This window comes from Blennius ocellaris (genome assembly GCF_963422515.1).
Source record: "Blennius ocellaris genome assembly, chromosome: 9".
NCBI lineage: Eukaryota > Metazoa > Chordata > Actinopteri > Blenniiformes > Blenniidae > Blennius > Blennius ocellaris.
Genome location: NC_137658.1, coordinates 15,431,865 through 15,448,953, shown reverse-complemented (window position 1 = coordinate 15,448,953; position 17,089 = coordinate 15,431,865). Strand labels below are relative to the sequence as shown.

Below are 17,089 nucleotides of genomic sequence, written 5' to 3'. Positions count from 1 at the left end.
CAAAGATGAACGGCTTTAGAAAGGAGAGTTTTGTCTGAGCACTGTCTACTGGGGCTTTGTCATGCGCTATATTAGCATCTTCTAACAAGAAAGAAGGACTATCTGTTTGCATGTGTGTGAAAGGAGAGAGAGGGAGCGGCGGGTGAGAAAAAGTGAGGAGGGCCGCGGCGCACACACGTGCACGCATGCATTCACAAGCTGCGTCAGAGCGGACAGATAGTGTCTTGAGTGAGAGCACGCCTTTGTGTGTGGAGAGAATAGGTCTTTCCAACAGTCCCCTGGCCATCAGCTCCTCTCCTCTCCATAAGCCTTTATCAACCACCAGGCCCCAGTCTTTTGTGTGGGGGAGCGGGCGAGGCTCTCCAGCCCTCTTTGTGTCGGGCCTTTATGGAGAGATATATCTCTGCTTCTAAACTAAGATGGAGGAAATACGGTGACAGAAGGGAGCCAGCCAATCGTTACGGCCACAAAGACTGAAGAACAGTTAGAAGCAGATTCATGGACACCGCCGTTCACTCTCAATCCATAACGCTCGCAGCTTTACCACTCCATTATGGCGACGCCATGCACACCCACGGGCTACCCAGCATATATCACGTGCAGCGTGACACAGAGACGGAGGTGGAAAGTGCTGGATTGTTAAGCACTTTTTAGCCATGCAAGCAACGTCGTGGGCATTGTTGCATCGGGTTGGTCTGTACGTCGTTCGGTCCGCCGCTTTGTTCCTGACCCCTCAACAGCTAAAGCAGTGAAGTTTTACACGGACATTCACAATACCCCCCGGTCATAAATTATACTGGCTTTGTTGATTCCCTGACGTTTGTGGGTTTGAATGAAATGTCTCATAAACCCTTTCTCCAGTGCCATCGTCAGCTCCCATCACATTCTGCCTGCTCGTAAACGTGAATATGTAATACGCCCGTCTAAGATCAAACTTTGACTGAGAGCATGTGAACAAAACAGTTCAAATGAAGCAAATATTCAAAACAGACGGGCGACTACAGCTGTGGACATGGAGGGCTATTATTGGAAGAGCTTTTCCTGCGCAATGTACAACACAAAAGATTATCTGATTGCAAAGTGGATGTGAGCTGTGATTCAATCAATCAGCTTTGCTTTGAGAAATCATGAACTATTTGTCATCTCTCACTTCATTTTAAACCCAACCGTCGGTACTTCTTAGAAAATTGAAATTGCACTGTCTCTACAGTGTAATTATGCTATAGTTCATGTTTGTACATACTGAGCATCTCTGAACAAAGTGAGCAACTGAGCACCTGCCAATTTTGACACACCTTGCAACCTAAAAATATCAGCGTACTGCTACTAATAAGACCAGTTTCTCTCTGCAGGGTCAAGTTCACAGGGTGACACTCTTATTTCAATCTCACTGTGTCCATGGGTGCACAGGTTGGACAAATACATGCAAACTGTGTGTGTCGACAATGTTTTGTGTTGACAGTGCAAGTGGAAAAAAATAAATTATTGGGTTTTGTGTGTCTGTGTGTGCTTGGAGCCACTGAAAACATGACTTCATCTGAGTGGAACTTTTCGAAAATGTGCATGACTCCATCATGGAAATACCAAAAACGCAACTACACTAACAATGTTTGCCTCCAGAATGACATGACTCCATGTCCATATTCTCCTGGGACTTGGTAGTTTTATAGTTCACATTCACCTGCAATAGCAATCTAACTTGTCTGTCCATACGAATGTCCACGTACTAGCTATAATTAATATTAAAAAGCATTGTGTGATTATGAGCGTGTATGTGGTTTTATTACAAAAAAACAAACAACGACTCGACATGCTAACTTACATAAGCTTTCAGTGTTTCATTTTAAAAACCTTGCCATGTTTTTCTGAAACAAAAATGTAAAAACGATGCGTTTTCACGAGAACCATTGTTCTGTAAATGAGGACTGTATTTGTATGTTCTCGTTAAATAAGTTGTGAAACTGTTCATGTAGTTTGAAGTGAAAACAACATGGAAACTTTAAGGAAATGAATAGTATCTTAATTAAATCACATATTGGCACCGTTTTGCAGCTGGTATGTGACAGTCATGCACCTACCAACAGGACAGGATTAGACCACTATGACTCAAAGATAATGTATTATCACACCAACAATAACACATGCTGTACATGTTGTGCTGTAATGTGCTTGGATATAACAAGACTGTTATTGTTCAGCTGTGGTGTCACTTCTAAACTCAAATGTACCTGCCCAACTTCACCATGTTCCTATTGTGAGCAGGCTTTACTCTATTAGCATTTGGCTCCGAGCGCTAATGTGCTACAACTCCTTACATGTCTGAAGCTTTGCACACTTCAAACAAAAATTCTCTCTCTAAAGACCTGAACTCATAAAAATGTCAAATAAAATGCTAATAAAGGCCCAAGGACTAGATTTTACTTTTATCTCCAATCTCATTTATCTTCTTTTTCTGTGGATTACATGGCTGGAAAAAAAAAAAAGTAAACTCATTAATTTGATAACCGATTGAAGTAGATTGAGCTGTGACACAAAGGGGGGGGGGGGGGGGGATAAAGTAAAAAGGGATTGGGATGAGAGTGAAAAGTGAGTTCAAAAAGGTGTGTAACAAAAGAGGAAAAACAGACAGGTGTCCTGTATGAAGCTTAAATTGTTCCTGTACTGAAATCCCCACCAAACAGAATAAAAAAGCAGCCTGGCAGAACTAAGGTAAGCATTCATGCATTCCTGCTGAGTCCACCTCAGCAGTCTACTCCTTCTAATGCTAATCCTCTCTCCTCTGCCTCGCCACAGAAATATGAAGGCCAGCATGGGGATGGATGTCCCGAGGAAAGCAGTCTTTTATTCAGCACTAGATGAATAGGACATGAATAGGGCATGGCAGTTGGCAGAACACTGGCAGGCAGACAGGCGAGCGGGCGGGCCAGCGAGCAGGCTGACTGGCAGGCTGGCGGGCGGATGAGCAGGCAGGTCCTTCTGATGCTAATTACTGTATCGTGCCTCTCCGGGTCTGATGCAACAAGGGGACAGAATGCTGCGATCAGGTCAGCCGGAGAGATGGGCGGTGGGATGGGAGACACGGGGGGATAGAGGGGAGGTGTGGAAAGATGAAATGGGGATGGGGTGGATAGGGGAGAAGAGAGGACCATGCCCATAGAGGAGGTGGTAATGGTGTATCGTTACAGCTGCTGATGCAAGAAAGAAGAAAAACCCTCCTTGCATCTCTCTCTTTCTGTCTCAGCAGTGAGGAATAACACTGCAGATCCAGTGAAAAGAAGGAGGGATCGAGGCATTTTGGGAGCCACGCAGAAACCAGACGGTTTGCACGGTGACTGAGGCTCCTCTAGGCCTCCCGAGCTGCTCAGATTACTGCTGTCAATCAATGTGTTCCACCCCTGCACCTCAGCACAAAAACCTGAGACCATGCTTTGAAAACATCTTTCAAAAGAGCAAGTCTCTGTTTACTTCTACTTGGCTGGCAAAAGCAACACACGCTTAAACAAGACAATGTGAGAGCAGCAAGGTAAATTTCCTTCACACTTTGGTGTCGCGCAGCAGTAATAAGGGAACTGTCGCTCTAAACTCACACATGCTATTGGTAACGCGGGAGGAAAAGTTAAAATAAATAAATAAGCGGCATCACATAACTCTCCTCTTGTGCTTTTCATCATTAGTCGGCAGTAAAGTTGTAAGCAAAGAGAGAGGAAAAAAAAGGATTAAGGTTTATTTCGGAAGTGTTGAGCTTCTTTAAAAGGGTGGTGATGAAAGTGTTGCAGAATCTGCTTCATGTCTCCCATCAAGCACAACGTGGCCTTGATGAAAATGATAAATCGTTAGTGGGCAGGTCCGCGGAAACCAACATACTGTACGTTGTAATAATGATGCCGCCTCAGCCAATTATAGTGGTGGTGCGGCATGGTGTAACTAATGCCCTCATTGACACTGTTTACCCACAATATGTAAAAACACATGTACACACTGCAACATTTTCTGCTAAATTAGCCCTTGAAAGGTTCCAGGGCCGCAGGACATCTGGATGACGACGCTTTTACATTTGAACTCTTCACCTCCGCCGCTTCTAATGACCAGACAACACCTCCATATTGTCAGCCTTCATCCGCCTCACAGAACGAGCGTTTGTCCGCCGCCCGTCTCTCTGAGGCTTGTGTGTGTCTCTGTTTTATGTGGGTCTAACGTGTGCGTATGTGTGTGTGTGTGTGTGTGTGTGTGTGTGTGTGTGTGCGTGTGATTGACTGTGCCGGGCCAATAATGTAGAGGAACTACATTAGGACTCGGGACACAAGGTCTAATTAATTTCTCTTGCCTACGGGTTATTCAGGTAAAACAATTACACCTGTAATCTATTTTCAAAGGAACTAAACTGTCTTTGCAATTAATGTTATTATCCCTCAGATTCTAATGAAGCAGAGAAAAGAGTAAGAGAGCAGCCGGGGTCGTGCTGATGGGACATGTCTGAAGGGACCGAGGCTGCGCGCGCTTGTGTGTGCGTGTGTGTGTGTGTGGGGGGGGGGTTTCGATACCCGAGCATAGGCCTGTCCGTGAATCTCGCACATATTGGTGCAGACAACATTAATAGCGTTCCAAATGCGGGAGAGATTGAGTTTTGCCGCAGGATGAATAAAAATATCACAATGGGCAAGGTCTCTATAATTGCTTGGATTCAATTAAGGGCCTTTTGAGCAGGTGGCTTAATAAGCTTTCAGCCTCCTCTCTCCACCGTGCAGCCTAATGAGTGTCAGTCAGAGTCAGGAGAAGATAATGCTCGTGGCCCCGGGGCCTTCCATTACTCTCTCGTCCTCAACCTCCACCGTCAGGGCCCCCGGGCTACGCCTGTGACAGACACGACTACCTGTTCACAACCTCTTCAATTAATGCCACTTCCATGGTTACACATGTCAGATGTATAAGTTGACGTGGGTGAAGCCCTTGTAGCTTAAACTGTTTGAGTCCAGAAAGAGGCATAGATGGAAAGAACCAGAGCTTAGATTTATGTGTTTCCACCAGACTATGAATCATTATTCTTGGACCGTTTCATTAGAAACACTTTTCAACCTCAGAACTTTCAGAAAAAATACAAAAAAAGTGATAATCTGAAGTCTCTCGAAAAAGCCACAAAAATATCTCAGTTCTGCTCAAATGTGTAAAATTGAATTTCTTTTTCTAATTATCCTTTAAACATCTTTTAATATCACCTTGAAGACAGACTTATTCAGGAAAATTTCACACCAATGTTTGGAACAGCTATAACAGTGCGCCAAAGAAATATCTAAGATTTCACAGGAAGGCTTTTGAAGGCTTGAAGTTGAAACCACAATATGAGTTGAACACAGTGTTTCATGTGGTAGGTTTTACTTTATCTTGTGATTATAAAATGACTACTCGATCAACGTTCTCTTGCGACACAAACGTTAATATGGGTTACTGAAAAAATAAAGATGAAATTGGAAAAAGAAAACAAAACTGAGGCTGCACTCCATTGAGAATACAGTAGCTAACAAGACACATATAATTTCATTAATTCATAAATTATAGGATAGAAGAACAGTAACGCTTAATTATTGTTAAGTAAACTTCTTTCTTTGGATCCACCAATAAATGTTTATGAAGGCTGCCAGAGATTTGATACGGTTTTATCCATATAATTTTATAGTTAACAAAGACATCATGTTGTGTAGAATATTGGCACAAGTGCTTTAATTTTTCATCACTACTGATATATAAAACACAAAGTTTCCTCGAATGATATATTGGGGAAAAAAAATGACGTTTTTCCAAGAAAAAGGCTGTGTGAATGCCAATAGCGTCATAATGTTGGTCATTCTGAATGTAATAAAACCAACAGTATAACAAGTTGCAAATGTTGTAATAAAAAAGTAAAGATTTTTTGCAATCATGATTAAGTGTTGCAGAATATAGATCCTCAATGACTGAATATGACTTCAGCCCTACTTATGTACGGTAATATCACATTATTGGCTCCTGCTATTATGTTTCAAAATAATTCCACTTCAATCATGTAAGAATGTATTACATATTAAATGGCATTATGATGATGGATCAAATATGGCTACTTGATCAACTTTCTCTTGCAAAACAAACCTTTCATACACACACACAAAAATTCCAGTGACGCAGATGATTACTGGAATATTTGTGTGTATGTATGACACCTTGTGTGTTGAAGAGAGAAGCTAGAAGAAATTCACTGGACTCGAGGATGATGTCGAGAGCTTTTACAGATGAAGTCAAGATATATATCTTAGAGAATTCAGAGAGCAGCAGTACACAGAGGACATGCTATCCCAATTCTGAGGAGCCAACCTCTGGAGAGCGTATTCATGAAGACTCCCAAAGCATACGAAATATAGGCATAATTTAGATAAGGATGTGTAGGGACTGCCGGTTAGGACATGATGACATGTCTTTTGGGAAAGTGAGACGGCCTTCAGACTGTATGATTCCTGCCAATGTCACAAAGTGGAGCAAACTGTCATTCATGTGATAAACTAGGTGAAAGAGCTGAAAGTGTAGACGAGTGGTCAGACCGAGTTGCATGGGATCTATATGAAGAGTGACCGTAGTTGATTTTTATTATTAAAAAGGAGAAATAATTCCTCCACATTTAATTTACCCTATTTCTAAGAGCAGTGAGCCAAAATAAACAAATAAATGAATGAAACAACAACAACAACAACAACAACAATAATAATAATAATAATAATAATAATAATAATAATAATAATAATAATACTAATAATAATAATAATAGATGGGGCAAAAACATAGTCAACAATAGTATTTTCGAAAAATAGTGACGTATTAGAGATACAGTCATAGTAGTGATCTTATCAGATTCTGAATACTCTCTGATTCACTTCCTGATTGGATGTCTGGAGAGTCAGTGGATGATGAGTCATATACAGACGTGATGCTGATGTGATGGTGGTCTAACAAGTGACGGGCTTATCTTGGGGGGGTTCCACAAATACACTAGTTTCATTCATCCGTCCATCCCAGGTTGTGTGTGTGTGTCGTGCACAGCCATTTTATGTAAGCATTTACATCCTTGGAAATACTGAGCGCAGCTGAACTAATTTGCTTTGCTTGATATTGCACATCTTGCAATGTTGAGATATCTTACAGCTCTGGATAAAACTATAAAGCTTGTGTGCTTTTGGAGTTCTTGCTCTGTAGCAAAGTGATATTTAATTACATATTGGACTATTAGAGTGTTATTACTGATTCACTGGAGTGTAAATACCATTTTAGTGTTGAATCAGATCAAGGAGGAGCTATTTTTATCAGCATCACAATTACAAACAGTTATATATCTATCAAAATATAACAATTGTGACTTTCAAAGTACCAACCTGAGAAATGACAACCGGTACTTAATAAATGCAGTGTCTGTGAAAGATTTTAGAATGTGCACTAGATTAGGAGAAGAGCATAAAATGGAAACCTTGAGCTGAGCACTGAAACCAAAATCCTGTTTAACCCCTTTGGGGCACACTGTGGCCAAAGAGTATTTTTCCCTTAAACGGAGGCTGTAGTCTGTTTACCAAGAAGATAAAATTGCCTTTCATTTATTTATTTTTTTATTTGTTGCCTTTGATGCCAGAGCCCAATACATCAATCTACTGCTCTCAAATGTCAAGAGTGAATAAACTCAAAGCTCCCTGCTCTTGTTAAAATGTGTCATCTCGACTCTACAGACTGGCTATGGCTGCAAATTAAGTTTAATTCCTTCAACTTATGTTTGGAGATGTTTTGAATGCCAGACAGAGTAACGGACAGACATGTTGCCACTGTTAGGCTTTCTCATCTTGAAGCACCCAGGCGGGGGGGCTCACTAAATGATCTATACTCGCTCTGCATGTGTATCTGTGTGTATGCGAGTGTGGGTGTGCATGTGTTACATCCTGAGACTGTATCCCAGCGTGAGAAAATCAATGAGACCAGTGTAACAGGGACCAGTCCATCAGCATTTGCACACATGCACAGGCACGCACACAACCCCGTCTCTCTCTCTCTCTCTCTCTCCTCCACATGCACACACACACACACACACACACACACACACACACACACACACACACACACACACACACACACACACACACACACACACACACACACACACACACACACACACACACACACACACACACACACACACACACACACTGAGCTCAGCCTCCCTCTCCTCCACTCTCTCTGCACGCAGTCTAGAATATTGATGTGCTCTTTAAGAGCCCTCCTCTCTGTCTGTGTCACATTCCATCCATCTACACACCATTTCCAACCACACCATCGGATAGAGTGAAAACAATTCGGGACCAACTCTCCCTTCATACAGCAGTTTACACAATCATCACACAGACTCAGATGGTGTAGCATGAGCTCCACGTTTCATCATCCGTGCATTATAGTGAGGCAATACGCCGCTCTACTGTATGTCAGTTTGTATCATTTCATATCGTTAATATATCCACAGTTCCACGTCGAGTGAAATATTATATTCAAACTCTGATCTACTTCATTAAGAGAGGGACTCCACTGGCAGAAAATCTCTTTCCTGGTTACTTCAGCTTTCATCCTCACCAGAGAAATTTCTGTGTGAGTGTGTGTGTGTGTGGCCATGTCTCTTACGCGCATGGCAGATATAAAAAATAAAGGGGGGGGGAAGCCTGAGGTTGATTATCGTGGGGTGAGTGGCAATTAATGTAGCACTAATTAGAGAAGCTTTTATGTGTGGAGGACTTGGAAGGGCTGCTGGTGATCTCTGGAAGCTGCAGGAGAGATAGCGCGAGGAACATAAAACGCAGCACGCGCAGGCTTGACGAGGCACTAGCCATACGCACATGACACAACATGTCAATTAGCATCTAGCGCGGCGGTACAAGCTGCTTCGTAAGGTAGATTAGGATTCTGTGGCTCTCCGATTGTGATTTTGGCGAGGAGCCAACAAATCAAACAGAGAGCCGATCTCTGGGAGGGCCTATCTTTCATGGCATTGAAGCTGACATAAAAACAACAAGACTAAAAATACCTGAACAAGAAATACAGGAAGATTACTACCTTCCAATCATTCTGCCAAGCTTGTTTCATCTCTCCCTACTGTGTCATCAGTTTATATCAAAACAAGACGAAACTGATAACTATCCTCCAATCAGTGTCCTCAGCCATCTTCATGCTTCCACTGCTATGTTGTCGCTTGCATTGATAGTGGCGCATCAAGTGGAAAATCAGTTATTCCAAACTAAAAGACGGCCTCGTGCGTCTTAGTTTCTATGCTTTGTAGGCAGGAGTCATGAAAATCGTTTGGAAGATGTTTAAAGAAGAATCTTGCTTTAATGTTAGGAATTTATCTTAGCTTGTGTTTCTCTCTCTGGTGCAACCATCAATCATAACCCCCCTCCATCACTCTCACCACTCTTCTCCTGCTCGACACAGTTTTTATCCCCTTCCACCCCCCCACCATCCTTTGCAGTGTAATCTAGGGGATTGTGTGGTCTCTTGGTGTGAGAGGTGATGGGTACAGCAGGATGAGCGTGATAATCTGCCACACTGGATTACAGCCTAATCTCTAATCTCTCTGGCCTTCCTCTGCCCGGGGACCACCTCCACCGTGCCAATTTTATTAATCTGAGCCCCCTGCATCAACGGCTTAGCTTTGCCCATTTTGATTTCCCCGGCTTTCATCAAGCGTACACGGCAATCGGAGCTGAAACAATAGATTGTTGTGACGCAACCGTCAGGAGTGAATTCCTTGACCCTCGCCTGCTCTATTGAAGGATTTAGCTACTGATGAGAGTGTTAATCCTCACATTGTGAGGATTCATCAAGAATAGTTGCTTTAGGGATGTCCCAGGTTGTCTAAATTGCAGTGGGTTGCAGTTTGGCTCGGGCATTTCCCCCCCTATAAGTGCTGAACATGTGCTCCAACAGCATCCGACGTAATATCCATCAGTCAGACCGAGCATGAAGGTGGCTGTGTCCTGTCTGACTCCATGACCTGAAACACTCGCAATTAATGTCCCATATCATGGGGTTAAATTGGTGTTAGTAATTCCTCCGGCTAGTTGAGAGATGGCAAAGTGGGGTAAAGCTTTTCCAGTCACGTACAAGCTAAGCGGGAACATGATTAACCAATTACCGAGCCTTTCTAATAAATGTGTAATCAGTTGAAGGCAGATCTCTGGACTGATGTATCTGTGTTGTATTGGATCAACCATTGTCCTCAGTGTGTTGCATCAGTAATCCAGAGATTAAATGTAATCAAAAGTCATGACAGTGGAGTTGAAACTAAACATGTTGCTGAACTAATATTTAATTCTTATTGGAACATTTACAATCAGAAATATTTGTGTTCTGCCCAATTATTTTGAATAATTTTGCTTATAAGGAATACATGATGAATACATTATGATTCACATCTCAACATTTGAGGTCAACACTATAATCTCTACAGAGGTACATCTTTTTCTTTTTTTTTTTGTTCTTGTGCACAATGCGCGCTTTCTGTGTTTTAATTCAAAAGAAATAAACGGACGCCGCATTAAAATGCCACATCTCACCTTTAATCTGTGTCACACCTCATTACAGAAGGAGTCGCATGAGATAAAGCCCTTTTAATACATTTTTGCACAATATTCAAGGACTAAAAGTAATTGGATATGTGGCAAATAAATGTTTCCTTGGCTGATGATGGTCATTTTAACAGAGTGATGCACAAAGGAGCTGAGCGGTGCCTGAGGGATGACCGTGTGCTGCCATAATATTGAGGTGGAGTAGCCTGTTAATGTGGAAACATGAGAAGAAAAGAGAAACTATCTACAGGTATTAAAATGTCTTATTTTACCCTCATCTCAAAAAAGCAGATGCACAGAGCAAATGTAATGTTGAAAAGCAAAGAAAAAACTAGTAGACAAAAAGAATAAACCTCATGAACGATTGAAAACTTATTTGCACATTGAAGAAAGACTTTTTCATGATGATCATTTTAGCTCTTTCCACGAAACTCACAAAGCACTTGTGGATGTGGATGTGTTTTACTTGTAATGGCCAATGCATCTGGTTGCAGCTGTCTCCAAACTCACTCTTGCCTTATCAACTATAAGGCTTGCAAATTAGCTTTGGGGGTAAATCCACAGAAGCTAGGATTTTTAAACGGGAACATAGAACAGAAGCTGTGCTACAGGTTTAATAGCACTAAGAAGCCCAAAATGTTAAATTTTCGGACAAAAACACTCACAACTAACCTCCTGAAACACTTCAGCAACATGTCGGCCTTCAGTCTAACAAGAGAACAAAAAGCTAACCAAGGTCAGATTGAATGTTGCAGCTATTCATCATTGCCCTTCACTTCTTCACTGCTTTAATGATTTTTCTTTTTACTTTGGAATGGCAACAAATGAAGTAAAACCAGCCAACGCATCCGACCGTCTTCTATACGGTTTTGAACTTCAGGATGCTGGATGATGGAGCAGGTTACAACGTGCAGAGGTCACCAATCCAACACAGAGATGTAGCTGACACGCGCACATTTACACCTACAGGCACCTTATGGTCATCGTTTTTATGTTCTTGGACAGCGAGATGTTCTTTTTACGGGGTGCTAACCAATACACCACTGCCAGCCAACACAGATAAAAGAGAATGAAGTGAAACACACTCTATCACAGTTTTCAAAGTGTGGAGGGAACCTCGAGATAATTTTTGGGGGGGTTTGTGCAGAAACAAGAAGAATAAGATATAACTATTATAATCATATGGTTAGCTAACATGAGATGAACGAGGGAAAATGAGTGACTTTCTAGGATCAACAACAAGACAAGAGAATGTCTTCAGGCTTTTTTTTCCTTCTTTGTTCCAGTGTAAAGAAATACATTCATGGAAGCGTTCTACTCAGCTTTGCATGCCAGACTTTGCACCAGCAAACCTTCTGGGAACTGAAACTGAGCCCCGAACAGTTAACACCGAGACTCAACCCTATGCACAACCATGGGGGACTTTAGGCCTATTATAATCAAATGGAAATGTTTTTTTTTTTTAAGTGCAATCTAAAGCCTGTCACTTCTCAGGCTGCAGTTTCTAAAGTGTCTATGTTTTACATTGAGTCACCCTCACAGTATGGGTTGATATAAAACAGCGATTTTATAGCAAAAACGTTGAGAGCTTTCACTGCTGATGTTTGGTTGTTGGTCTCCTTTTAAAAAGTTTACATTTTTTTTTGCTTTTTTATACTTCTTTTGAAAATGATTTATTTAGATATCAATAGCTCCATAGTGTGTTAATTGCAAATATGTGCGAGCTGAGAGTTTTTAAAGTTAAAGAAGCTATAGTGAAGAAGAAACTTATTCTGACTACGAGCAGGATTAATACCAGATTAAGGCTCTGTTTCCATGACAAGGTTTTAAGTGTAAACATTGTTTTTGTGTTCTTGAAAGGTTTTGTGTTTACACAGCAGCATTTTGAAAATTATGTCCATTTTCAAGGAAATAGCAGAAAAGCAGAAAACAATGTATTGTTTGGCCAATAGTGTGTGCGGTTGGTTGTTTTTGTAATGAAACCACACACACTCAAACACACACACATGCACAGAGAACAATACACTATTAACATTAACAATGGTCAGTACATAAACATTCATATTGACAGACTGGGCGCCATAACATTATTGTTATGGCGCCTTGCATCATTGATGTTATTTCCCATCTACGCGTGCAGAGGAACAAATCACTACATCAGTGGCGTACATGCACAGTAGCGGCATTTCCAAAAATGCTTTAAATGGAGACAAAGTCGAAGTTGCACCAAGCACCATTGTCATGTAAACAGAAGGTAAAATACAGATTATTGGCGAGACTTTACTCATTCATATTATTTCAAAAAATATTCTGTCTAATTTTGCTCAAACCACACTAAACCAGCCTTTACGAAAACGTACACTGTATCACAGTAAGAAAGCTTCAAGACTTTTCATGTGCAGGCAGTGATTTATGTCCTCTGACAGGGGGCTCAAACCTCTGCTCCAGGACACTTCACATATGCTCATTCAACACCTTTAATATTCACAGACTTTCAAACGGTTGTATTACATTTGTTTTGTTGTTACTCGGGGGAACACCCTGTTGATAACCGAGCACAGAACATCTGTCATAGCCGTTGTGTTAGCGCTCGCGTGCCGCCTCACCTCTGTCACCAGCGTGTGTGTTGTCGGGGTTGAGTGTGTCCAGCAGGTGGATGGAGCTCGTGGGTCTGGTTTTACCGCGGTCCTCCTGCTGATGGTCCGCCGAGCTCAGGCCGTTCTCGTACAGCTGGCTCTCGCCGTGCCGCAGATGCCAGGTCAGACCTAACAGGTGGACCGCTGCATGCGCGCGCACCCACACACACACACACACACACACACACACACACACACACACACACACACACACACACACACACACACACACACACACACACACACACACACACACACACACACACACACACACACACACACACACACACACAGTGACAGCCAAAGACAGAAGGAAAGGTAGGGGAGAAAAAAAGATCATTATTCAAGATGTGCAGAAGGGTGTGTCTGAATCTCCTTTACTGCCCATATTGGAGCACTCACTGTTTTTATGTGTTTATTAGTAGTGGACAATTAGCAAATACACAGAGAACACGTTCACGGACCAACTGCACCTCGCACACACATGTGGCATGCGCACTTATATGTATGGAGAATGTGGCAAAGGTGGGCAATTACGGCAGATCTTCAGAGCTGGAGCCCAGGGCTGGTATTAAAGCGCTAACACAGTCTTTTATGCATGACTAATGATGCTTTGAAAGCTGCTGCTGATTCACAATCCATATGGGCCTTTTAAACAACAAAGGGTATGGGAGGATGCTGGATCACCCCTCCTACTCATACAAATGTTTACTGGGACAACAATCTGACATGCTGTTATATAAAAATAACCAACACCTGCCCATTAAGAAAAAGACTGTTGGTAAAGTGTTCAGTAAAGCGCTCACTTTGCTTGAACCAATCATCAGGTCCCATTCATGAGATTGTAGTTTTAGAATCTCAAACCTTTGTTTTGATTGTCTTTGCTGATAGGGAGAACAAAGCAAATGAAATAAATCATTGCATTTTCTTCTCCTCTGACACATTTGGAACATCAAACAAAGGCAAAGACTCAAATCACAAAGTTGCTGTGCACTGGTGGCAGTCAGAGGACGGCTGCTGCATGCAGATCAAGGTAGGGAACTTCTAACGACTTCAAACATCTTCACTGTCTGTCCTCTGTCTGCTGATTGCCGACACCCAGAAGAAGCACTTGACACCAGCTCGTGAGCGCTCGCACAAAATGGCTGCTTAGAAAAACAAATCCACGATCATGCGACACAATCACACAGGTATGGTTCGTGCATTAATGCACCTGCAATGTCCACGTATGCATACTTTACACACACACCACACACACACACACACACACACACACACACACACACACACACACACACACACACACACACACACACACACACACACACACACACACACACACACACACACACACACACACACACACACACACACACACACACCCACGATCCCCAGCAGATGAGGAATACCTAATTAAAACTCTGTATAGTTCAAAGCCATTTTTCAATTTCTTTCCATTGCAGAGGCACATTAAAAAAGCAAAAAGAGGTATTTTCTCTGAAAAGTATTGCAAATCTATGATGAGCTCTGAGAGTTGAAACCAGCATGGTCCCATGCTCCGCTCTGGCATGTGTGAAGGAAAGAGGGGGATCATACGTTTTCAACTTCTGACTAGCCACCATTGGTTTAGCTATCTACTCATGCACAATATGAGCTCTTCAAAGCAGAACACTGACGATTACTAGGGCCATGAGGGAGACGTCATGCATCATTTAGTTCAGACTAATTGAACTGTCAGCCTGTGACGAGACCTGACGTGGACACGCACAGATTCTTCACATCAGTGTGAGTACAAGTCACTCATTTTAAAATATTGACCCACTCCACTTTCTCACTCTCTCTTCACTGAGGTCTTCTGAGTTGAAAAAAATAAGCTTTTTTTCCCTTTTTCTTTTTTTTGTTTCTTGGGGGGGGGGGGAGGGGGGGGGGGGGTCATTAATGCAATGTTTTGAATTCAGTTGTGTTGACTCATTCAGATGATGAAATAAAGGCATCTGACAAACTGTAAGTCCAAGGATCTTCGTTGTAAGTGCAATTTCATGGCTTTAGTTCTAGCTAAATCCTCTGCGCTTGCCGGGTACTGTACAACTTTGTCTCTAGAAGTCAGTTGGAGGTACAACAGAAACTTGTGGAGAAAAGACACAATGATGATGAAAGTCATTGATGAAGGTCAGAATATAAAAGACGTGAAGACTATTTCAGTGACTTCAGCTTCAATCCACAGCCTATTGTTAACTCCCTCCTATTAAAAAACATGAAATATAGTATTGCACCTACAAATGTAGGTTTGTATTCATCATCACTGTTTGTACTGCATTATATTTCGCAGTGGAGTGGAACAACCTATCATGGTTTCATAAATTAGTCTGTAAGAGTGCTCAGTGAAGGATGACAAGTTATTCCCAAACTGATACATTTAGTTTCTCCACCATTCAATCTCGGCTTCTCCAATCTCTCCTCACTTCCTCTCATCTGAATTGCTTTTTCTTGCTCTCCTTGTTCTATGACCGAACCCCCCCACCCCCCACAACACCCCTCTGCTGGCCAAGTGTTACCCACTCCAGTTCTGACTCTGCAGCGACAGTCCTCACCAGCTCCCCTACCTTCTCCTCCTCACCACTCCATGCCTCCTCAAAGGACCCTCAGACCCCACTTCTGCTGCTCCTCCTCATCAGCCTCTCTCTCTCTTTCCCTCTCTCTCTCTCTCTCTCTCTCTCTCTCCTCGTCGTTCCCACTCTCTTGTTTTATGGCTGTTGACCTTTTGCCACGAGACTTAGCTTCCAGACACACACATTCATGCGCACACACACAAGGCTTCGAGATTGTGATGAGGTGATTCGTGCATATGCTCTTGTAACTTTGAGGACCTCGTCTGGTGTCCTAACACTGATATTAACACTTGTGCTTCTTGCTTGACCAACCAAATTCTTGGTATTTAGGGAGAGAGTGCTTGCAGAGCTGTGAAATGGCTTCATGTTTGTGGCTACAAATGTAGAAAGAGACGAACCAGCAACCTAACATCTCATTCTGGTTTGCTTTCGGGTGGCTGGCGGCTCAAGTGCCTCCCAGACTTTGACGGCCATGAAACTATACTGGTTGAATTGGTTTAAAAAAAAAAAAAAAAGAAAGAAAGATAGAAAAAAGATGAGCAATCGCTGCATGAAGGCTTATTCTTGACCTTGGAAATGTTATTTTGACAAAACAATAGTGTCTCAAGGACCTCTTTCTTGCATTTTCAGATTCACAGAAGGAGCCCTCTCAGTTGTCATAGGGATATGCACTTGTCCTGAGGTATACTTTCATCATAAGCTCCCATAAAACCTTGAAGGTGGAATAAACTGCCAAACACACATCTCTGTTTGTAAATTTCACATAATTTCGGGAAGAAAATGTAAGCAAAATGTAGTGCAATTCAATACACTGCTGCCATGAGTTTAGGCCTCATGTTACTCTAATAACTTAAAATGTCTTACATTGCAGTCATTGTGCTTTTCATTCACAATCATTTGATGTCTTGCCACATCATTTCAGTAGGAGTTCAAATGAATAAAAGGGGAGCACAATCCACAATTACTGAGGTGAGGATCGGGGCAATATCAAAATACCAACACATTAGCATCGATCAGCGCTGTGCACATGGTTTTGGCAATAATTCAGCAGGCCGTGGGAGGAATGCATTTAAAGCTTAAAAAAAGTTAAATACAGAACTACAAAAATAAAAGAGTTTACCTAGTCTCCATAAGCAGACTAAGAAATTGGGAAAACTGATATTTTCTATGAATTAATACATGTTTGAATACATTAATTCATACAATAGATTGAATACAGCATCAAACACAC

At 42.0% G+C, this 17,089-nt stretch overlaps 1 protein-coding gene across 1 annotated transcript in view; it reads right to left on the bottom strand.

Moving 5' to 3' along the window:
* tenm1 (teneurin transmembrane protein 1) overlaps positions 1-17,089 on the bottom strand; it is a gene marked incomplete at both ends in the record, with an annotated part of 191,939 nt that overhangs the window by 97,291 nt on the left and 77,559 nt on the right. Inside the window, one exon of the mRNA XM_080501719.1 lies at positions 13,220-13,393. Within this exon, the coding sequence (XP_080357845.1) occupies positions 13,220-13,393 (174 nt within the window). The remainder of the gene's footprint in view (positions 1-13,219; positions 13,394-17,089) is intronic.